Source organism: Rhinatrema bivittatum, chromosome 3 (genome assembly GCF_901001135.1).
Source record: "Rhinatrema bivittatum chromosome 3, aRhiBiv1.1, whole genome shotgun sequence".
Taxonomy (NCBI): domain Eukaryota; kingdom Metazoa; phylum Chordata; class Amphibia; order Gymnophiona; family Rhinatrematidae; genus Rhinatrema; species Rhinatrema bivittatum.
The window spans coordinates 1,882,250-1,906,797 of record NC_042617.1 but is presented as its reverse complement, the minus strand read 5'-3'; the positions used below and the strand labels follow the sequence as shown (position 1 = coordinate 1,906,797).

General features: G+C 48.1%; 1 protein-coding gene across 1 annotated transcript in view; it reads left to right on the top strand.

Annotated features, from left to right (window-relative positions):
• Positions 1 to 24,548, top strand: part of LOC115088463 (cullin-9-like) — a 197,082-nt gene that overhangs the window by 149,733 nt on the left and 22,801 nt on the right. The window contains exons 12-13 of the mRNA XM_029596737.1: positions 1,203 to 1,348; positions 23,244 to 23,361. Coding sequence (XP_029452597.1) covers positions 1,203 to 1,348; positions 23,244 to 23,361 — 264 coding nt within the window. The remainder of the gene's footprint in view (positions 1 to 1,202; positions 1,349 to 23,243; positions 23,362 to 24,548) is intronic.

Sequence of the window (24,548 nt, the reverse complement as noted above, 5' to 3'; positions counted from 1 at the left end):
GGATAAGAAGAGTCTATGGATGACAGTGATGGGGGAAGGAGTGTGTTGAGGGTGATGCTGGATGAGAAGAGTCTGTGGATGACAGTGAAAGGGGAAGGAGTGATGTGGGTGATGCTGGATAAGAAGAGTCTATGGATGACAGTGATGGGGGAAGGAGTGTGTTTGAGGGTGAAGCTGGATGAGAAGATTCTGTGGATGATAGTGACAGGGGAAGGAGTGATGTGGGTGATGCTGGATAAGAAGAGTCTATGGATGACAGTGATGGGGGAAGGAGTGTGTTGAGGGTGATGCTGGATGAGAAGAGTCTGTGGATGACAGTGAAAGGGGAAGGAGTGATGTGGGTGATGCTGGATAAGAAGAGTCTATGGATGACAGTGATGGGGGAAGGAGTGTGTTTGAGGGTGAAGCTGGATGAGAAGATTCTGTGGATGATAGTGACAGGGGAAGGAGTGATGTGGGTGAAGCTGGATAAGAAGAGTCTATGGATGACAGTGATGGGGGAAGGAGTGTGTTGAGGGTGATGCTGGATGAGAAGAGTCTGTGGATGACAGTGAAAGGGGAAGGAGTGATGTGGGTGATGCTGGATAAGAAGAGTCTATGGATGACAGTGATGGGGGAAGGAGTGTGTTTGAGGGTGAAGCTGGATGAGAAGATTCTGTGGATGATAGTGACAGGGGAAGGAGTGATGTGGGTGATGCTGGATAAGAAGAGTCTATGGATGACAGTGATGGGGGAAGGAGTGTGTTGAGGGTGATGCTGGATGAGAAGAGTCTGTGGATGACAGTGAAAGGGGAAGGAGTGATGTGGGTGATGCTGGATAAGAAGAGTCTATGGATGACAGTGATGGGGGAAGGAGTGTGTTTGAGGGTGAAGCTGGATGAGAAGATTCTGTGGATGATAGTGATGGGGGAAGGAGTGTGTTGAGGGTGAAGCTGGATGAGAAGAGTCTATGGATGACAGTGACAGGGGAAGGAGTGTGATGTGAGTGAGGTTGGATGAGAAGAGTCTATGGATGACAGTGACAGAGGAAAGAGTGTTGAGGGTGAGGTTGGATGAGAAGAGTATGGATGATGGTGACAGGGGAAGGAGTGTGTTGAGGGTGATGCTGGATGAGAAGAGTCTGTATTGTGGCGCAGAAGGGTCTATGGATTGTTGTGATGGGTGTATAGAAATTACAGGATATGGGCTGATTCCTCTTGTAGGTCAGAGCATGTGTGGGCTGGAACACGCAAAGCCTCGGAGATTGCATTGGACCTGGCTTGGGCATGCAGAAGTTTTGTATGGAGCTGTCACTCTCCATGTCTCCACCTTGCAGATGTTTATCCTGCTGAACTTCAACAGCCAGCAGGTAAGAGCAGCGAGCTTGGGGAAGAGAGAAGAAAGACGTGCGACACATGGTCTTTAATTTCAAACTTCTTGTTCTTAAACATTATAAATAATAGAAAGGCAGGAAGAAAATACATACTAAACTTATTTTCAGATTTCCTCACCCATTTATCAGGGGATGGGCCTTAGAAATGCAGACAGGGGAAGAAGTGACATCACGATCTGACATGGACGTCTAAGCCCGACTCTCTGTCCCCTCCACGATCATTTAGCAATTTTATTTTTTTTTAGCTTATGTCCACGATATCCACATTGAAATAGTGGAAACTGGTAAATAATAGGGTGAGTTTCATGGCCAGCAAGAAAGAAACGGTCGATTTGGCCCAGTTTTCCTATGATGCGGGGGGGATCCCGCTTTGCGGCCTTGTCGGCTGAACCGGCGGCCTTGGGCCATGCGGCACCGCCAGCGGTGAGCAATGGGGAAATCCACAATCAGGACGCGGCCTTAGCAACGCTAACAAAAAAAGATTTCAATAACTGGTTCGATGAAATCCGGCAAGATATACGCTCTTTCAGAGGTAATGTGAATGCTAACATAGCCTCCGGACTGACATGCGCGACCTCGGCCGGCGGGTAGAGGAGTCCGAAGGGGTCATCGAGGCGCATGGTACGCAACTCACCACACTCATGGAGGAAATCGCTGAGCTCCAGAAATAGCAGGAGGAAGCAACGTTAAAAATGGAGTATCTCGAAAACAGATCCCGGCGTTCCAATATTCGAATCTGCAGTCTGCCTGAGACCCCAGAATTTGCAAACACGATGGAGGTGGTGAGAAAAGTATGCTCGGCACTCTTGGCCTCTGAACCGGGATCAGATTTGGAGGAGTCGCAGTGACCTGACATTGTAATTGAGAGAGTCCACCGGGCCTTGGGGAACACCCTGCGAAACACCCCGAAGGTCATTATAGCGTGCCTGCACAGTTTTTTAACTAAGGAAGATCTTATGCGCTGCACCAGACGCTTGAGTCCATTTAGCTGGGAAGGTCATGAATTACAGATCTATAATGACCTGGCGCCAGCTGCTTTGCGCAGGAGAAGAGCTGCAACGTTTAACAACGGTGCTCCGGCGGGAGAATATCCGGTACCGGTGGATCTACCCATGGGGCCTGGCTTTCATCATCCACGGTGCAGCTTCCCAGGTTAAAAACGTGGCTGATGCGATACCCATACTACAGGCAGCAGGCATCGCGGTGCCACCTAGGGAGAAGTCGCCGATCCGATCCTGTATGCAGGCCGAACCACAATGGCAGCAGATCGGGAAAAGAGGACGCCGCCTTACCAAGAACCCTGTGAGCAAGGGAAACGCAGCCATGTACGTGCCCTCATAACTTGCAGGACTCCACTTCCCCACTCCTGGCGGGGAAGAGGAAAAGGAAATTTGACTCAATACCACCAGAAACAGGGCTGCCGGTGTGCAGTATGTGGTCTCATTGAGGTGTGACTGCGTGTTGGTGGCGGTCCTACAGTTTGGAAGGACACAGTTACCTGCAAGATGTTTATTTTTGCAAGTATGAGGATGAGACTGTGTTCTTGTTATACAGTTGTACAGTTTAATTGTTAATCAGGTTTATTCGATACAGGGCTGGGGATGCAATAGGGAGGGACGGCAGGAAACCCGCATTTGAAATATGGATTCTGCGGAATGGAAAATGGTGGAGGAGGGACTGACGGGCTGTCCTCCTCTAGGTAGGGGTCTACCTTTATGGTGGGAGGGAGGCAGGGGATGGAGGGGGGGAGTTTACATGAGGAGGGATGGGTGGGCAATGGACCCTTCGGGCTGTTGAGCGAAGATGCTTGGTGCAGGACTGGCGGGTGGGAGAGATTTTCCAAGATGGGTTTGTTCACCACAAGGAAGATATGAGAGGGAATGGGGGGTGGGTGTCCTGGACAAATGGCTGAGCTTAAATTTATTTCTTTGAACGTCAAAGGCTTAAATTCGCCATATAAGCATCAAATGCTCTTTAAAGAGCTTAATAGACTACAAGTCTCAATAGCGTTCGTCCAGGAAACGCACTTGCAGCGCCGCGATGAACGGTTACTCTATTCAAATAAGTACCCCTTACAGTATTTTGCCTTCGCTACTCTACATCACAGATATCATGGGGTGGGGATCCTCTTTTCCCAGCATCTTGCGATGCAAGTCCAAGACCAATATCAGGACCCCAATGGTAGATTTTTGATACTAAAAGTAGCTTTGCAAAACTTGCAGCTGGTGTTAGTCTGTGTTTATTGTGCCCCCATCCCTGCAGTTAGAGACCCTGAGGGAGGTGAGTCAACAGGCTCCCTTGGTGCCAGCGTGGCCATTAAGAACATAAGAACATAAGAAAATGCCATACTGGGTCAGACCAAGGGTCCATCAAGCCCAGCATCCTGTTTCCAACAGTGGCCAATCCAGGCCATAAGAACCTGGCAAGTACCCAAAAACTAAGTCTATTCCATGTAACCATTGCTAATGGCAGTGGCTATTCTCTAAGTGAACTTAATAGCAGGTAATGGACTTCTCCTCCAAGAACTTATCCAATCCTTTTTTAAACACAGCTATACTAACTGCACGAACCACATTCTCTGGCAACAAATTCCAGAGTTTAATTGTGCGTTGAGTAAAAAAGAACTTTCTCCGATTAGTTTTAAATGTGCCCCATGCTAACTTCATGGAGTGCCCCCTAGTCTTTCTACTATCCGAAAGAGTAAATAACCGATTCACATCTACCCGTTCTAGACCTCTCATGATTTTAAACACCTCTATCATATCCCCCCTCAGTCGTCTCTTCTCCAAGCTGAAAAGTCCTAACCTCTTTAGTCTTTCCTCATAGGGGAGTTGTTCCATTCCCCTTATCATTTTGGTAGCCCTTCTCTGTACCTTCTCCATCGCAATTATATCTTTTTTGAGATGCGGCGACCAGAATTGTACACAGTATTCAAGGTGCGGTCTCACCATGGAGCGATACAGAGGCATTATGACATTTTCCGTTTTATTCATCATTCCTTTTCTAATAATTCCCAACATTCTGTTTGCTTTTTTGACTGCCGCAGCACACTGAACCGACGATTTCAATGTGTTATCCACTATGACACCTAGATCTCTTTCTTGGGTTGTAGCACCTAATATGGAACCCAACATCGTGTAATTATAGCATGGGTTATTTTTCCCTATATGCATCACCTTGCACTTATCCACATTAAATTTCATCTGCCATTTGGATGCCCAATTTTCCAGTCTCACAAGGTCTTCCTGCAATTTATCACAATCTGCTTGTGATTTAACTACTCTGAACAATTTTGTGTCATCTGCAAATTTGATTATCTCACTCGTCGTATTTCTTTCCAGATCATTGGAATTCACTACACTACATTGGAATTCACTTCATTGGATCATTGATCATTGGATCATTGATCATTGGATCATTGATCATTGATCATTGGATCATTGATCATTGGAATTCTTTCCACTACATTGGAATTCACTTCCACAAGACTTACGCCAAGAACAATGCCATTCAACTTTCAGAAAGAAATTGAAAACCTGGCTTTTCGCAGAAGCCTACCGCTGAAGGATCTCCTCAACCATCACTGACTCTCACTCCCCCACCCCTCCCCTATCCCTTCCCCCCACCCAACCTCACCCTTTCCTTCTCCCTCTGGACATACCAGGCTAATAACTGCCTAGGATAAACCTATGTTTTTGTATCTTACAGTTTTTGTTGATTTATATATTTATCTCTCTCTAATTGTTTCTTAGTTTAAACTCTGTACTGTCTTCCATTGCCCAGGTTTTATGCTCCCTGTTTAATGTAACTTTACTTTCTACCTTGATGTTAATTGGTTTCCCCTCAGTTACATTGTAAACCGGTACGATAAGACCTAGTCTTGAGCATCGGTATAGGAAAAGAAATTAAATAAATAAAATAAATAAATCATTTATAAATATATTGAACAGTAAGGGTCCCATTGCTGGAGATTTCAATATTGCACCAAATCCCAGGCTCGACACCTCGGCGCAGTCCCTCGGGGGAAAAGGGAAAATTAGGAAAGCATTAAAACAAATGATCGAGGCTAGACAATTGAATATTTGGCAACTCGAATATCCTCATAGTCGAAATTATACTTTCTACTCGCATCCCCACAATACCTCCACGCGAATTGATTTTTCTTAATCTCCAAGGACTTTATTGCTAGGACGGGGGCAACTGACATCGAGTGTATAACCTGGTCTGATCATGCCCCTATATTGTGGATGGTAGTTGGGTCCGCTGGGGACAAGGGCAGAAAGTTTTGGAGATTAAATGATTACCTCTTAAAAATCAAATCCTATCATGGGGGACGTGCTTGAGGACTATTTTAGGCTGAATGGGGGAGCTGATACATCACCTATTTCTGTATGGGAAGGTATGAAAGCAGTCTTAAGGGGGCAATTGATAGGCCTGGGTAACTATCATAAAAAAAAAACAAACAGGAAACATGCAGCTTTACTAATAGAGCTGGCCAGACTGGAACACCGACATAAAACCCAGGGTCAGTATGGGTAGGGCTCCTGAACAGGGAAAGAGAGGAAATAGCGTCATTAGTTACTGCGGTGATCGCTCATAGATTGGATATCCTAAAACAGCAATAATATGACTTTGGCGACAAGAACAACAGACTCCTGGCGTGACGGTTGCAAACCAAGCAGCTTAAGGAGCTGATAGATAAAAGCGGGCCCGGGTGCTATGCTACAAGACCCAGAGGCCAAACTTTCTATGAGGAATTATATACCCCAGAGGTTAGGGCAGTGAAGGCGGACATTTCCTCATATCTGGCGGGGATTGATTTACCTAAATTGTCTGACCAGGATCAGATATTAATGGGGAAACCAATTTCAGAGTTAGAGGTCAATTGGGCAATCAAAGACTTAAAATCTGGGAAATCCCCGGGATTAGACGGTTTCACCTCACATTTCTACAAAAAATATAGGACCATATTACGAGGTTCCTTGGCACAAATGTTCAATCAAATTCGGGAGGGAGGCAACCTGCCACATTCCTGCCACAAAGGCATTCCTTTGGGAATGTGGCGGGCATTACAATCATCCCTAAGCCGGGGAAAGATTCTATGAACTGCGCGTCATATAGGCCCATTTCGCTAATCAATATTGATTTGAAACTCTTGGCCAAAATATTGGCCTTTCTCTTGTGAGGGAGGATAGAAGGGCTCATCCATATGGACCAAGCTGGATTTATGCCAGGCCAGACAACAGCAGACAATATTAGAAAATTGATCAACCTGATCCACAGTTCCAAGCTAGGGGGTAGCCCGGCGGTCTTTTTGACTATAGGTCCTGAAAAGGCCTTTGACTGGGTATATTGGCCATTTCTGTTTGTGGTAATGGACAAAGGTGGGCCTGGGAGGGGTCCTTTTCCGCATGGGTTAAGGAGCTATATCGAGATCCTCTAGCCTGCCTAAAAGTGAACAATAGCTATACAAAAAATTTCCCGATATGACGTGGGACTCGGCAAGGCTGTCCATTGTCCCCACTTTTGTTTGCTCTTAGTCTGGAGCCTCTGGCAGCGGCAATAAGTCAGGTCCCAGAGGTGCAAAGGATCCCCATAGGCTCTAAATATCACTCTATGCCGATGACATCTTCTCACTCACTCACCCTGTAACCTCTTTGATTGTGACATGGCATCAGTTAGAAAAATACGGGCACCTCTCAGGCTTGTGGGTAAACCCTGACAAGTCAGAGATATTACCGTTAAATTTCCCCAAAGACTTGGAGTGGGCAGGGAAACGGGAATTTCCCTTCCGTTGGACAAAGGGCCCCATTCGGTATTTGGGAATTAATTTAGGCCTGAATCTTCATGAGTTAGCGCAGCAGAATTATCAACCCCTGATGCGGTGTTTGATTGGAGAGTTGGAAAGATGGCAGCGATTACAGCTCTCGTGGTTCGGGAGGATTCATGCCACTAAAATGAATATCTTGCCCAGACTGGGATATCTTTTTCAGGCACTACCGTGCCTGCTTCCGACCCACGATTTAAAGCCGCTTCAGCGGAAGCTGCTCTTCTTTATCTGGTGCCGGAGACCACCCAGGGTTGCTAGGGCGGTGCTTTGCAGGACCCGGAGGGAAGGTGGGGTGGGACTGCCATCCTTACTGCACTACTATGTTGCGTCCCAACTTAAACATGTGATCGATTGTCATGACCTGGGCTGGAGAGAGAGCAGGCCCTGTGGGAGGCCCCCCAATACATACACTGTTTGGGTGTGGAGGGGTTCCGCCCCGAGATACTTTGGACTTCCCACCGGCACTGCAAAGCACTTATGTTATCTGGAAACGCTGGAGACAAAAGCTTGTGGGCAGTAAGTCATATTTATTTATTTATTTATTTATTTAGATTTTTTATATACCGGCATTCGAGACAGCAGTCACATCATGCTGGTTCACATAAAACAGGGGTGCAAAGTAAACATAACAATAACAAAGTGCTGAAAAGGCAGTTACATATAACAAGGTGATAAGAACTTGGCTTAGAGGAAGAGAAAGGACAGGTTATTAATTTACACAAGTAAACGATAGGAGATAAGGTCGACCATAGTGTAGATGGAGATTAGGGGTGGCTTGTAAGTATTAGATCAATTGACGTCTGGGAAGGCTTGTATGAATATCCAGGTCTTTAGTCTTTTTTTGAAGGTTGAGATGCATGGTTCTATTCTAAGATTTGAGGGTATGGAGTTCCATAACGGTGGGATGGCTGTAGAGAAAGCTCGGTCTCTTAGTGTGCTGTGTCTGGTAGATTTGGGCGGTGGAACCTGTAGCGAACCCTTGTATGCATCTCTTGTCGGTCTTGACGAATTGTGTAGTCGGAGAGGGATCTGTAGGTCAATGGGAGCCAGTTGGTGGATGTTTTTATATGTGGTGAGAATGGCCTTGTATATTATTCTAAAGTGTATCGGTAGCCAATGGAGGTTCTTTAGAATAGGGGTTATGTGGTCCCTTCTCCTGGTATTTGTCAGAATTCGTGCAGCTGCATTTTGCACCATCTGAAGCGGTTTGGTGTATGAAGCGGGAAGGCCAAGTAGGATGGTGTTACATATTTGGCCCTCTCACCTATCGACGCTGGGAGGGGAGAGGCCTTACTTCTCTGGGACAGGTGTGGCTTAATGGGTTGATACCATTTGAGCAACTGCAATATACATATGGCCTGCCCAATACAGATTTCTTAGCATATGCCCAGTTACGACATTTTATCTCCACCAGGGGAGTTGCCTCCGACCTGCAACAGGGACGCTCTATATTTGAGGGCTATTGCATTCTGGCGGGCAAACTGAGGAAAATCATTTCCAAGGTTTATCGGTTACTGGAGGGAGGGGATTCTCAGATGGGAAACAGATCTGGGAACCATGTGGGTCAGGGGTAAATGGGAGGAATGTTTTCGTTACTTAGCACAGAGTTCGATGTCAGCGGCCATGATGGGGAACAGATATAAACTCCTGTATCGATGGCATTATTCTCTGGCCAGAATAGCGCAGTGGTTCCCGGGAAGCTCTGCTTTCTGTTGGGCCAATGCTCTCAAGTAGGTTGCTTTATTCACATGTGGTGCATTGTCTGCGAATACAAATATTCTGGCGGGATTGCCAGAGGATGATGGATAGCGCCCTGGGAGTTCGGGTTCCGCTCATGGCAGAAGATTGGCTTCTGGGGTTCCCGTATGCGTTGCTCCGGGAAGAGCAGTCGGCACTGCTTACATATGTGGGGACAGCAGCCAGATTGCTGATGGCTGCCCAGTGGAAGTCTAGCGATTATACCGAATCGTACTCAATTGCTTACCAAGTTACGCCATATATACCTTATGGAAAATCTGACAGCAGTAAAAAGAGGCTCCATACCCAAATTCAATAGGATTTGGACTTTAATGAAGCCTTATATACAGGGAAACGATAAGATATAGTCACTCTCTCCTTTCACCCTCATCACCGAAAGGAGCTCTACAGGACGGGGTGAGGGGTAGCCTAGAAGTGGGGGGGTATGAGCAATGGTACTGGAGGGAGGGGTTCAACATATCAGGGATTGACAGAGCTGTAGGGGTGGCTGTTTTCAGCTCATGATACGTGTATTATATGTAATTTCATATTAGAGAAAGTCTTGGATGTTAGCTGAAATTGGTTGTTATAATGTTTTATTTGTGTGTTGCTCTGCAGCTTCAAACCTTTTATAAAATAAAAATTGTCAATATTAAAAAAAAAAAAAGAAATGCAGACAAAGACAGAATTCAAATATCTGTTCCTCCTTTCACAGCTGATCAGCTGCTTCCAGACAGATTGCAGTGCAGTAGATTATTAATGTAAGGGGAGGGGATATTACATTACATGATGTTATACTGGGGTGTATTAAAGGCGTTTTATGAAGGTTATTACATTGCTCCTGTTTCCCAAGTCTCTCTGCCTCCTAGTGTCTCCCTTCCTGGGGAGGTTTAGGTGCACAGGGACTTCCTGGTTCTCTTCTGGGCCTGCATCCATGCTTAGCTCTCCATGCCAGGGGGACGCTCCCGTTTCCCAAGTCTCTCTGCTTCCTAGTGTCTCCCTTCCTGGGGAGGTTTAGGTGCACAGGGACTTCCTGGTTCTCTTCTGGGCCTGCATCCATGCTTAGCTCTCCATGCCAGGGGGACGCTCCCGTTTCCCAAGTCTCTCTGCCTCCTAGTGTCTCCCTTCCTGGGGAGGTTTAGGTGCACAGGGACTTCCTGGTTCTCTTCTGGGCCTCCATCCATGCTTAGCTCTCCATGCCAGGGGGACGCTCCCGTTTCCCATCTCTCTGCCTCCTAGTGTCTCCCTTCCTGGGGAGGTTTAGGTGCACAGGGACTTCCTGGTTCTCTTCTGGGCCTGCATCCATGCTTAGCTCTCCATGCCAGGGGGACGCTCCCGTTTCCCAAGTCTCTCTGCCTCCTAGTGTCTCCCTTCCTGGGGAGGTTTAGGTGCACAGGGACTTCCTGGTTCTCTTCTGGGCCTGCATCCATGCTTAGCTCTCCATGCCAGGGGGACGCTCCCGTTTCCCATCTCTCTGCCTCCTAGTGTCTCCCTTCCTGGGGAGGTTTAGGTGCACAGGGACTTCCTGGTTCTCTTCTGGGCCTGCATCCATGCTTAGCTGTCCATGCCAGGGGGACGCTCCCGTTTCCCAAGTCTCTCTGCCTCCTAGTGTCTCCCTTCCTGGGGAGGTTTAGGTGCACAGGGACTTCCTGGTTCTCTTCTGGGCCTGCATCCATGTTTAGCTCTCCATGCCAGGGGGACGCTCCCGTTTCCCAAGTCTCTCTGCCTCCTAGTGTCTCCCTTCCTGGGGAGGTTTAGGTGCACAGGGACTTCCTGGTTCTCTTCTGGGCCTGCATCCATGCTTAGCTCTCCATGCCAGGGGGACGCTCCCGTTTCCCATCTCTCTGCCTCCTAGTGTCTCCCTTCCTGGGGAGGTTTAGGTGCACAGGGACTTCCTGGTTCTCTTCTGGGCCTGCATCCATGCTTAGCTCTCCATGCCAGGAGGAAGCTCCCGTTTCCCAAGTCTCTCTGCCTCCTAGTGTCTCCCTTCCTGGGGAGGTTTAGGTGCACAGGGACTTCCTGGTTCTCTTCTGGGCCTGCATCCATGCTTAGCTCTCCATGCCAGGAGGAAGCTCCCGTTTCCCAAGTCTCTCTGCCTCCTAGTGTCTCCCTTCCTGGGGAGGTTTAGGTGCACAGGGACTTCCTGGTTCTCTTCTGGGCCTGCATCCATGCTTAGCTCTCCATGCCAGGGGGACGCTCCCGTTTCCCAAGTCTCTCTGCCTCCTAGTGTCTCCCTTCCTGGGGAGGTTTAGGTGCACAGGGACTTCCTGGTTCTCTTCTGGGCCTGCATCCATGCTTAGCTCTCCATGCCAGGGGGACGCTCCCGTTTCCCATCTCTCTGCCTCCTAGTGTCTCCCTTCCTGGGGTGGTTTAGGTGCACAGGGACTTCCTGGTTCTCTTCTGGGCCTGCATCCATGCTTAGCTCACCATGCCGGGGGGACGCTCCCGTTTCCCATCTCTCTGCCTCCTAGTGTCTCCCTTCCTGGGGTGGTTTAGGTGCACAGGGACTTCCTGGTTCTCTTCTGGGCCTGCATCCATGCTTAGCTCTCCATGCCAGGAGGAAGCTCCCGTTTCCCAAGTCTCTCTGCCTCCTAGTGTCTCCCTTCCTGGGGAGGTTTAGGTGCACAGGGACTTCCTGGTTCTCTTCTGGGCCTGCATCCATGCTTAGCTCTCCATGCCAGGGGGACGCTCACGTTTCCCATCTATCTGCCTCCTAGTGTCTCCCTTCCTGGGGTGGTTTAGGTGCACAGGGACTTCCTGGTTCTCTTCTGGGCCTGCATCCATGCTTAGCTCTCCATGCCAGGGGGACGCTCCCGTTTCCCATCTCTCTGCCTCCTAGTGTCTCCCTTCCTGGGGTGGTTTAGGTGCACAGGGACTTCCTGGTTCTCTTCTGGGCCTGCATCCATGCTTAGCTCTCCATGCCGGGGGGACGCTCCCGTTTCCCATCTCTCTGCCTCCTAGTGTCTCCCTTCCTGGGGTGGTTTAGGTGCACAGGGACTTCCTGGTTCTCTTCTGGGCCTGCATCCATGCTTAGCTCTCCATGCCAGGAGGAAGCTCCCGTTTCCCAAGTCTCTCTGCCTCCTAGTGTCTCCCTTCCTGGGGAGGTTTAGGTGCACAGGGACTTCCTGGTTCTCTTCTGGGCCTGCATCCATGCTTAGCTCTCCATGCCAGGGGGACGCTCCCATTTCCCATCTCTCTGCCTCCTAGTGTCTCCCTTCCTGGGGTGGTTTAGGTGCACAGGGACTTCCTGGTTCTCTTCTGGGCCTGCATCCATGCTTAGCTCTCCATGCCAGGAGGAAGCTCCCGTTTCCCAAGTCTCTCTGCCTCCTAGTGTCTCCCTTCCTGGGGAGGTTTAGGTGCACAGGGACTTCCTGGTTCTCTTCTGGGCCTGCATCCATGCTTAGCTCTCCATGCCAGGGGGACGCTCCCGTTTCCCATCTCTCTGCCTCCTAGTGTCTCCCTTCCTGGGGAGGTTTAGGTGCACAGGGACTTCCTGGTTCTCTTCTGGGCCTGCATCCATGCTTAGCTCTCCATGCCAGGGGGACGCTCCCGTTTCCCAAGTCTCTCTGCCTCCTAGTGTCTCCCTTCCTGGGGAGGTTTAGGTGCACAGGGACTTCCTGGTTCTCTTCTGGGCCTGCATCCATGCTTAGCTCTCCATGCCAGGGGGACGCTCCCGTTTCCCATCTCTCTGCCTCCTAGTGTCTCCCTTCCTGGGGAGGTTTAGGTGCACAGGGCCTTCCTGGTTCTCTTCTGGGCCTGCATCCATGCTTAGCTCTCCATGCCAGGGGGACGCTCCCGTTTCCCAAGTCTCTCTGCCTCCTAGTGTCTCCCTTCCTGGGGAGGTTTAGGTGCACAGGGACTTCCTGGTTCTCTTCTGGGCCTGCATCCATGCTTAGCTCTCCATGCCAGGGGGACGCTCCCGTTTCCCAAGTCTCTCTGCTTCCTAGTGTCTCCCTTCCTGGGGAGGTTTAGGTGCACAGGGACTTCCTGGTTCTCTTCTGGGCCTGCATCCATGCTTAGCTTTCCATGCCAGGGGGACGCTCCCGTTTCCCAAGTCTCTCTGCCTCCTAGTGTCTCCCTTCCTGGGGAGGTTTAGGTGCACAGGGACTTCCTGGTTCTCTTCTGGGCCTGCATCCATGCTTAGCTCTCCATGCCAGGGGGACGCTCCCGTTTCCCATCTCTCTGCCTCCTATTGTCTCCCTTCCTGGGGAGGTTTAGGTGCACAGGGACTTCCTGGTTCTCTTCTGGGCCTGCATCCATGCTTAGCTCTCCATGCCAGGGGGACGCTCCCGTTTCCCATCTCTCTGCCTCCTAGTGTCTCCCTTCCTGGGGAGGTTTAGGTGCACAGGGACTTCCTGGTTCTCTTCTGGGCCTGCATCCATGCTTAGCTCTCCATGCCAGGGGGACGCTCCCGTTTCCCAAGTCTCTCTCCCTCCTAGTGTCTCCCTTCCTGGGGAGGTTTAGGTGCACAGGGACTTCCTGGTTCTCTTCTGGGCCTGCATCCATGCTTAGCTCTCCATGCCAGGGGGACGCTCCCGTTTCCCAAGTCTCTCTGCCTCCTAGTGTCTCCCTTCCTGGGGTGGTTTAGGTGCACAGGGACTTCCTGGTTCTCTTCTGGGCCTTCATCCATGCTTAGCTCTCCATGCCAGGGGGACGCTCCCGTTTCCCATCTCTCTGCCTCCTAGTGTCTCCCTTCCTGGGGAGGTTTAGGTGCACAGGGACTTCCTGGTTCTCTTCTGGGCCTGCATCCATGCTTAGCTCTCCATGCCAGGGGGAAGCTCCCGTTTCCCAAGTCTCTCTGCCTCCTAGTGTCTCCCTTCCTGGGGTGGTTTAGGTGCACAGGGACTTCCTGGTTCTCTTCTGGGCCTGCATCCATGCTTAGCTCTCCATGCCAGGGGGACACTCCCGTTTCCCATCTCTCTGCCTCCTAGTGTCTCCCTTCCTGGGGAGGTTTAGGTGCACAGGGACTTTTGGTTCTCTTCTGGGCCTGCATCCATGCTTAGCTCTCCATGCCAGGAGGAAGCTCCCGTTTCCCAAGTCTCTCTCCCTCCTAGTGTCTCCCTTCCTGGGGAGGTTTAGGTGCACAGGGACTTCCTGGTTCTCTTCTGGGCCTGCATCCATGCTTAGCTCTCCATGCCAGGGGGACGCTCCCGTTTCTCGTCTCTTGCCTCCTAGTGTCTCCCTTCCTGTGGTGGTTTAGGTGCACAGGGACTTCCTGGTTCTCTTCTGGGCCTGCATCCATGCTTAGCTCTCCATGCCAGGGGGACGCTCCTGTTTCCCAAGTCTCTCTGCCTCCTAGTGTCTCCCTGCCTGGAGAGGTTTAGGTGCACAGGGACTTCCTGGTTCTCTTCTGGGCCTGCATCCATGCTTAGCTCTCCATGCCAAGGGGACGCTCACGTTTCCCAAGTCTCTCTGCCTCCTAGTGTCTCCCTTCCTGGGGAGGTTTAGGTGCACAGGGACTTCCTGGTTCTCTTCTGGGCCTGCATCCATGCTTAGCTCTCCATGCCAGGGGGAAGCTCCCGTTTCCCATCTCTCTGCCTCCTAGTGTCTCCCTTCCTGGGGAGCAGCTCAGGAAGTCTATTCCAAGCACTCAGGGGCAGATTTTATAAATCTGCGCACACGCGTACTTTTGTTCGCGCATCAGGCTCCCTTCAACGGCTCAGTCTTTTTAGCGCGCCGACCTGAACCCTCCCCAGCATCGGACCCGACCGCCTCCCCCGAATCAGAGGCCTACCTCCTGCAACTACCGTTCCGTAACGGTCCTGCTCCGGTCCCGAACCTGTACCACCCTGGACCCACCGGAGGGAGCGGCTCCCACAGGAAGCGACTGGGAGAGAGAGACGCCGGGACAGAAAAAGTAAATTAAACAAAAGAGAGAGACGCCGGCAGACCGCGAGGGGAGGGGTCGTCCTCCTCCAAAAGTAAGAAACTAAAACAAAAGAAAACTAATAGAAGAACGCGCCGACGTGCAGGGCCGCCCACGAACCCTCCCTGAGCTCCCTAACCTCCAATCAAGGGGTAGGAGCTGCCTCCACGCAGACGCCTGGGAGGCCGGCCCATTCAGCCCTTTAAATTTGGGCTCCCTTCTACGGCGCCGCGCGCCCGAAGGAGCGCAACCTAAGGGGCCTGCCCCTTAGTGCGCCCCTTTGTGAGCCCCAGAACTCAGGTCAGAGGCCCCCCCTCAGAAGGCAGCCTCTCCCAGCACTGCCACTCGCGACCCTCTTCCAGCCTTCATCCAGCCTCTTCCAGCATTCATCCAGCCTCTTCCTCCATTCACCTAGCTTCCTCAAGCACTCATCCAGCATTCATCCAGCAATCGACCCATCCTTTCCTGCACAACTAGATCATAATGCTACCTGGATTCCCAATCCCCATTCTTCAGCACAGTCTCCTCAACACAGGAAAAGCAACAATGCAATATCAACCAGCACCACTAAAACTCTCATTCCAATCATGCTTTCACCCCTTTCTCAACTCTTAAGTCTCGCACTATTCTCCCTGACACTATTCAATGCACAATCAATCACAAAGAAATCCCTGATCCTCAATGACTATCTCCTAGACACAAAACCGGACATATGCGCCATAACAGAAACATGGCTTAAACCAACAGATATAGCACTAATAAACCAACTCCCCACGCAACTCTATCACTTCTTTTCCCTCCCCCGACTAAAGAAAAGGGGTGGGGGGGGCATCCTTTTAGCAGCCAAAAAAGAGTTGAGAGTCTCCCAACTCCCAGTAAAATCTAACTCAAAACTAGAAGTTGGCCTCTTCAAAACTGTCCAACTCCAAATCCTCTTAGTTTACGCTCCACCAGGACTTCTTGACGCAGATGCATCTCCCATCGTAGAAATAATTGCAAAATACATGAATCTGGACTCCCCTGCCCTGATCCTAGGAGACTTCAACCTCCATGTCGACAACACCACACTCTCAACCAACTGTGAGGCCTTGCTCTCCACACTTACAGCCATGGGCTTCCAGCAGATCATCAATAAGCCCACCCATAAAGCTGGCCACACGCTGGACCTCATTTTCATAAACTCAGGCATCACGCACTTATTCCCCCCTGTATGCACACTGGTCCCTTGGTCGGACCACTCAGTAATCTCCGCTACCTTCTCAATAACAGAAACTTTATAAAACACACCCCCTGCAATCTTCCTTTCTCTACAGAAGAGCTTGCTCCACCGACGACCTCAGCAACCACTTGGCTAATGAACTTCCACACAAATCTTTCAGATCCCGACTCAGCCTTATCTTCATGGAGCAATATCACAGAGAAAATAGCAAATAAATTATGTCCTCTGTCAACAAAAAACTCAACCCAAAAGCCCCAAAGAGACAACCTTGGTTCAGCAATGACCTTCAAAAACTCAAACAAAACCTCAGAAAAAAAGAAAACAAATGGCGCAAAACACCTTGCCCCAGCACACTATCCGCGTACAAATCCGCCCTCCACCATTACAGGAACTCTACTTTAAGGTCAAAAAGGGATTTCTATGCCCACAAGATTCATAACCTCGTCTACGACGCAAAAGCCCTTTTCTCCTATGTATCTGAACTTACACTACCTAACACACTCTCTATCCCTCTCGACCAAGCTCAATCCAAAGCTGATGAACTGGCTATGTTCTTCCAAAGCAAAATCTCCAATCTCTTAACCCTCTTGCCCCCTACCCCCACCTCTCCTATTAGCTCCTACCACCTCCTAAATAAAATAATTTCTCTGGAATCGTTCGAACCTACCACCGCCCTAGAGATTCAATCTCTTCTAAAGAAGATGAAACCTTCCTCCCAAATCCTCGATCAAATCCCATCAAAACTTCTGAAACCATCGCCAAACCACTGGCGGATATCATAAACTGTTCTTTAACACAGGGAATTTTCCCAGACGCCCTAAAACTTGCTTCTCTCAAACCCCTCCTAAAGAAACCGGATTTGGATCCTTACAATCCAAACAACTTTCGCCCCATTTCCAACCTTCCATTTGTAACCAATATTATGGAAAAACTAGTCAATTCACAACTCTCTGATTACCTCGAAGATCACAATATACTGTACCCCATCCAATATGGATTCTGCAAGGCATTAAGTACTGAATCCCTACTCCTTTCACGAACAGACCACCTCATCATGGGCTTGGACAAAGGACAATCTTTTTTACTAATTCTCCTTGACCTGTCAGCGGCCTTCGACACTGTTAATCACTCCAACCTCCTCAACTGTCTATCGGACATTGGAATAATGGGCACGGCCTTCACTTGGTTCAAAACATTCCTCTGTAACAGAGGTTACTGTTTTTGGCGGGTATTCGGAAAGCACCTTCAGACAGCTTTATGATCTAAAAGGCAAATTTATTGATAGCAATACAAAGACAATACAGTTAAGAGGAACAAGGAAAAAGAGGAAGAAGTCGTTTCTCTGGAGACGCAGGTCAGTGACAATTGGCATTCAACTTGCTTCTCAAATGCGGAGCCCTCGGGCTGGAGTTTTTAAACTTTTTTCATTGTCCAATAGAAATACATTGATGCGCATCCTGGGTGTATTATCTTCTTCTAATATCCAATTATGAACGTTACTTTATAGTCCAATCAGGTATCGTCTCTGGGGTGTTGGCTTCTTCCGGTACTGAGCTTGCTAAAGCACATGGTTGTGAAATATGTTGCCAGCAAAGTCAGGAAATACACAGCTCAGGCTTAAGGCCTATATACATTACAAAGTCAAAATCAATAATAAAGAATCCCCTCGCTTCAGTTCCTCACTAGGAGTTCCTCAAGGCTCCTCCCTGTCCCCAACTCTCTTCAACATTTACCTCCTTCCTCTATGCCAGCTCTTAACTAACCTTCAACTAAAACATTTCCTATACGCCGACAATGTACAAATCTTGATCCCCATCAAAGAATCTATCACTAAAACACTGGGAAAACTGCTTCCAAGAGATCATCTGACTTCTCGCAAACTTAAACCTGATACTAAACTCAGCTATGTCTGAACTCCTTCTCATCTCCCCGGAAAACAGTAGTACCCTACAAAGTGCACCAGCTAACACCATTGTTACCCAAGCAAGAGACCTAGGAGTAATAATAGACAACCGCCTGAATTTAAAAACATTCATTAACAACACAACCAAGAACTGCTTCTATAAGCTGCAGGTTCTAAAAAGAATCAAACCTCTCCTCCACTTTCAAGACTTCAGAATAGTCCTCCAAGCTGTAATATTCTCCAAGATAGATTATTACAATTCTGTCTTGCTAGGTCTCCCTTCCTCATCCATCAAACCTCTTCAGATGCTACAGAATGCGGCGCAGCCAGAAGCCTGACAAACTCCAGAAGAAGAGACCACATCTCCCCTATTCTCAGAAATTTACATTGGCTACCAATGCACTTCAGAATTCTACACAAGTCCATCACCATCACCATCATCCATAAAACCATCTATTCCCAGGCCCCTCTTGACCTCCAAATCCCCCTCAGATTTCACACTTCATCCAGACCTATCAGAGAAGATTACAGAGGTTCCTTGCTGGTTCCCCCATCTAAATCCATTCACCATCTTGCCTTCAGAGATCGGGCCTTTTCCACAGTGGGACCATATTTATGGACTACCTTACCCCCTGATCTCAGACTAGAACCATGTTTACTAACTTTTAGAAAAAGGCTTAAGACTTGGCTATTTAAACAAACCTTTCCCGATTCTAACTGACTCTCCACAACAACAACAACTATCAAGAAAACTATTAAGAGACCTTTCAGCACTATGTAAATAGTTTTTTACTATAAAATTACTATAAGCTACTTCTACTCACGTTTCATTCCTCCCCCAGTTCCAGCAATCCTGTTTTATTGTAACTTTTTTGTTTCCTTTCCACTTGTTATTTGCTTAGAGTTATTACACACCACCTGTTGCCTGTAAACCGGCATGATATGATTGTATCATGAATGCCAGTATAGAAAAGCTTTAAATAAATAAATAAATAAATAAATACCTGTAAGGCTAGCATCAGGACATGCATGTGTGCATCTGATTGAGTGCAGTGAGCAGTGTATCGTATCTCCTATAATAATTGCAGAGCGCATTGCGGAATACCTGTAAAGCTAACGTCAGTACATGCATGTGTGCATCTGATTGAGTGCAGTGAGTGTATCTTATCTCCTATAATAATTGCAGAGCGCGTTTTGGAATACCTGTAAGGCTAGCGTCAGTACATGCATGTGTGCATCTGAGTGCACTGAGCAGTGTATCTTATCTCCTATAATAATTGCAGAGCACTTTGTGGAATAACTGTAAGGCTAGCGTCAGTACATGCATGTGTGCTTCTGATTGAATGCAGTCAGTGTATCTTATCTCCTATAATAATTGCAGAGCGCGTTGTGGAATACCTGTAAGGCTAGCATCAGTACATGCATGTGTGCATCTGAGTGCACTGAGCAGTGTATCTTATCTCCTATAATAATTGCAGAGCACTTTGCGGAATAACTGTAAGGCTAGCGTCAGTACATGCATGTGTGCTTCTGATTGAATGCAGTCAGTGTATCTTATCTCCTATAATAATTGCAGAGCGCGTTGTGGAATACCTGTAAGGCTAGCATCAGTACATGCATGTGTGCATCTGAGTGCAGTGAGCAGTGTATCTTATCTCCTATAATAATTGCAGAGCACGTTGTGGAATACCTGTAAGGCTAGCGTCAGTACATGCATGTGTGCATCTGAGTGCAGTGAGCAGTGTATCTTATCTCCTATAATAATTGCAGAGCACGTTGAGGAATACCTGTAAGGCTAGCGTCAGTACATGCCACAGGAATCAGTACTCAGACCTGCGCTGTTTAACCTATTCATAAGTGATCTGGAAGAGAGAAAGAAGTGACTCAGATTTGTAGATGTCACAAAATTATTCAAAGTTGTTAAAATAGCACTAAAATGTGAGAAACTGTATAAGTTCCTGGGGGAAAAGTCCATAAATCATTATTAAGTTAGAGCTGCAGAAATCCACTGCTTATTCTTGAGATAAGCAGCTTGGAATGATTCTACCCCTTGGGATCCTGCCAGGTACTTGTGACTGGGCTTGTTCACTGTTGGAAACAGGATACTGGGCTTGCTGGACCTTTGGTGTGAACCAGCATGAAAAGTCTTATGTTCTTATGCAGAAGGACCTTGGAGTTTAGGAAACTGGGCATCTGACTGGCAGATGAAATTTAATGTGGAAAAGTGATGCACACAGAGAAAAAAAATCCCAACTGGAAGCACACAGTGCTGGGATGTGTATTGGAGTCACTCACCACCTTCCCCCCAGGAAAAGGATCTCTCAGTCCTTGCAGACAACACATTGAAATCCTCAGCTCAGTGCCTGGCAGTGGTCAAAACAGATAAAGTGTTAGGAATGAAGAATAAATGGAAAATATCATCTTGCCTCTGTACTGAGCCATGGTACGACTGCAGCTCTGGCCACCGCATCTCAAGGAAGACCTAGCGGAACTAGAAGAGATCCCTTACGATGGCAGAGTACTCAGGTTTCTTAGCCTGGAACAGAGACGGCCGGGAGGGGACAAAATCACGACGACGGTTATACTAAAACTAGAGACCCTCCATGAACGTGACAGCCAGCAGATTTAAAATAAATCATAGACTTACTTTTCTACTCCACTCGCATTCAGTTTAAGACTTTGTCTCTGGTCTTCAAGGTCATGCCAGGAAATAGTCTGTTGAGTAGTCTGTTTATCCCATGCACTTCAAAGGGGCATGGGATAAACATTGTGGATCCATCAGGTCCAGAGGACACGTATAAAAGAGCAGGTAGCAAAACACTGCACGGAGCGGCAGTAGCCACAGAGGCATTCACGGAGCGGGATGCCAGTGGCCAGTGGTAGGTGTCCACCTTCATGGAGCGGAAGGATGTAGGGCTGTCATCTCCCAATTAAATAAAAAAAAACAGAAAACAAAACAGGGATGGGATCCATCAGGTCTAGAGGACACATATAAAGAGCAGGTAGTAAAATACTGCACGGAGCGGCAGTAGCCACAGAGGCATTCACGGAGCGGGATGCCAGTGGCCAGTGGTAGGTGTCCATATAAAGAGCAGGTAGTAAAATACTGCACAGAGCGGCAGTAGCCACAGAGGCATTCACGGAGCGGGATGCCAGTGGCCAGTGATAGGTGTCCACCTTCATGGAGCGGAAGGATGGAGGGCTGTCATCTCCCAATTAAATAAATAATAAAAAAAAAAACAGGGATGGGATCCATCAGTTCTAGAGGACGCATATAAAGAGCAGGTAGTAAAACACTGCACGGAGCGGCAGTAGCCACAGAGGCATTCACGGAGCGGGATGCCAGTGGCCAGTGATAGGTGTCCACCTTCACGGAGCGGAAGGATGGAGGGCTGTCATCTCCCAATTAAATAAAAAAAAACAGAAAACAAAACAGGGATGGGATCCATCAGGTCTAGAGGACACATATAAAGAGCAGGTAGTAAAATACTGCACGGAGCGGCAGTAGCCACAGAGGCATTCACGGAGCGGGATGCCAGTGGCCAGTGGTAGGTGTCCATATAAAGAGCAGGTAGTAAAATACTGCACAGAGCGGCAGTAGCCACAGAGGCATTCACGGAGCGGGATGCCAGTGGCCAGTGATAGGTGTCCACCTTCACGGAGCGGAAGGATGGAGGGCTGTCATCTCCCAATTAAATAAATAATAAAAAAAAAAACAGGGATGGGATCCATCAGTTCTAGAGGACGCATATAAAGAGCAGGTAGTAAAACACTGCATGGAGCGGCAGTAGCCACAGAGGCATTAACGGAGCGGGATGCCAGTGGTAGGTGTCCACCTTCACAGAGTAGAAGGACGAAGGGCATCCATCTCCCAATTAAAAAAAAAAAAAGAAAAAAACAGGGATGGGTTCATGGGCTATAGGTATTACCAATTATTAGGCTTTTCAATATTTGATGATAGTTAATGTGACTTTCAAGGCATGCTTCACTTTCGGGGCATGACTCCCTGCTTCAATGACAGGGGAAAGAAAAACTGATACTTCACGCATATCCAGCATTGCCCTCTGCTTCAACAGCAGAGAGCTATGCTGCCGCTTACCCAACTAATCAAACTTAACATTTCACTTGGAAGCAGCTCCATCACTGTTCTCTACATTAATAGTGGGGGTGAAAAAGGAATTAGAACGTAAGGTTACTAAGAGCCAAGAGAAACAGTTAAGTATGAGAAAAAAGAAGTGTGAAGTTTGCTGGGCAGACTGGATGGACCGATTGGTCTTCTTCTGCCGTCATTTCTATGTTTCTATGTTTCTATGAATATATTTGAAAATTGAACAGATAGTTTTTAGGGCCTTGTCTGAGGTGTCACTGATTAGACAGAAGGGCCGTCTGTATGGGATAAACTGCCGGTGGAGATTAGGCAAGAATTAAACCATCTTGTCTTCTGTGAGAAGGTGGAATCATGGCTTTGTCCTGCTATGAGATTAAATGGACTGGATATTTCTATTCCTGATGCTAATTATTTTGGCTTTTCTTCTGATTTGGATTGTTTTGTGTAGCTCTTTTAATTCTGTGATCTTGGTATACTTGATTTTGTTTTTATTTGTTTATCATTTTATTTTGTATTATTGTATTTGTTCTCATTTTCTACATCGTTTGAACTTTCTTCTTGTTGGCAAAAGCAGTGTAGAAAAAATGTAAATAAACGTGGAAACAATCAGCTCAAAATATTCTGTTAGACACAAGCAATTCAAGTTTCTGATGCAGCAGGAGGTCCTGTAAAGATTCCCGTTGCATTAGCAGAGTGAGCATTCACTAATAACCTTTCCAGAGCTAGTGGAGGCCATTCCCAAAACCATTTATGCATGTAAAATCTTTCTAAAATTACCTGCAAAAGCTGTAACTATAACTTGCTGACCCTGTAATATACTGCACTCTTGTACTGTCTCTTCACTCACCTGATGAAGGAAGCAGCACAGGCCAATAAAATGCTCTTACCTACAACTTGTGTGCTGATCCTTAATTCTGCAGATCCAAGTGGACTAAAACAGCAACTATAATCTTTAGCTTTTTTTCTTGCATACAATGGATTTGCATCTTGGTTGCAGAAAGTCTCAGGGGCCATTATTACTTATGAGTAGGTCAGAGAACATTTCCAGCTGCTATCCTCATCACCTCTCTTTGTGTCAGATCTTTCCCATCCTGTCTCAGCCTCAGTCACAACTCACCCCTCCTGCATTCAGCAGCCCTCTGCCCTCTGTCTGTCTCTCATCCCTTCAAGCCCCTGCCTTGCCCTTTACTGATTTGTTTGCCTTGTAGGAAGTAAGTGTGGAGACTCTTCTACTATCTACGGGCCTCTCTCCAGTTCTGCTGGGCCACGCACTAAAGCCTCTTACTGTACAGGGGGGAATCCTGACCCAGAGTGATGAGGACAGGGGTGAGTACTCTACAGCCCTCACTTACAGGCTAACACCTTGCCCACCAGCAACCTCTGGGGACGTGCAGGCAGCCTGCCTTACCATTATCTCTGTCCCAGGGGTGAGTACTCTACAGCCCTCCCTTACAGGCTAACACCTTGCCCACGAGCAACCTCTGGGGACGTGCAGGCAGCCTGCCTTACCATTATCTCTGTCCCAGGGGTGAGTACTCTACAGCCCTCACTTACAGGCTAACACCTTGCCCACGAGCAACCTCTGGGGACGTGCAGGCAGCCTGCCTTACCATTATCTCTGTCCCAGGGGTGAGTACTCTACAGCCCTCCCTTACAGGCTAACACCTTGCCCACGAGCAACCTCTGGGGACGTGCAGGCAGCCTGCCTTACCATTATCTCTGTCCCAGGGGTGAGTACTCTACAGCCCTCCCTTACAGGCTAACACCTTGCCCACGAGCAACCTCTGGGGACGTACAGGCAGCCTGCCTTACCATTATCTCTGTGACCTGGGTTTGTGGGTGTGAGTTTCATAGAAATGCTTGTAACTTAGATGTGTGTGTGTGTGTGCATGTGTGTGTGTGTGTAGATGTGTGTGTGTGTGTGCATGTGTGTGTGTGTGTGCATGTGTGTGTATGTATGTGTGTTAGATGTGTGTGTGTGTGTATGTGTGCATGTGTGTGTGTGTGTGTGTGTGTGCATGTGTGTGTATGTATGTGTGTTAGATGTGTGTGTGTGTGTGTGTGTGCATGTGTGTGTGTGTGTGCATGTGTGTATGTGTGTTAGATGTGTGTGTGTGTGTGTATGTATGTGTGTTAGATATGTGTGTGTGTCTTGGAAAGGTGTCTGTGACTGAGAGCTCTGTGTGTGTTTCTGGGAATCAGAGAGGGCTGTGTGATTTGGAGAGCTACCTGTCACCTGCATTTCTTTTTCTGTGTGAGAGAAAAGCCTGTGATCCAGGTTTCTGACTCTGTGTGTGTATTTCATTGCTGTCTGTGATCCAGGTTTCTGACTCTGTGTGTGTATTTCATTGCTGTCTGTGATCCAGGTTTCTGGCTCTGTGTGTGTATGTCATTGCTGCCTGTGATCCAGGTTGCTGTGTATGCTTGTGTGAGTTGCAGAGCTGCCTGTGACTCGTGTTTCTTTGTGTGTCTTGGAAAGCTGCCTTGTGACCTGGTTATATATATATATATAT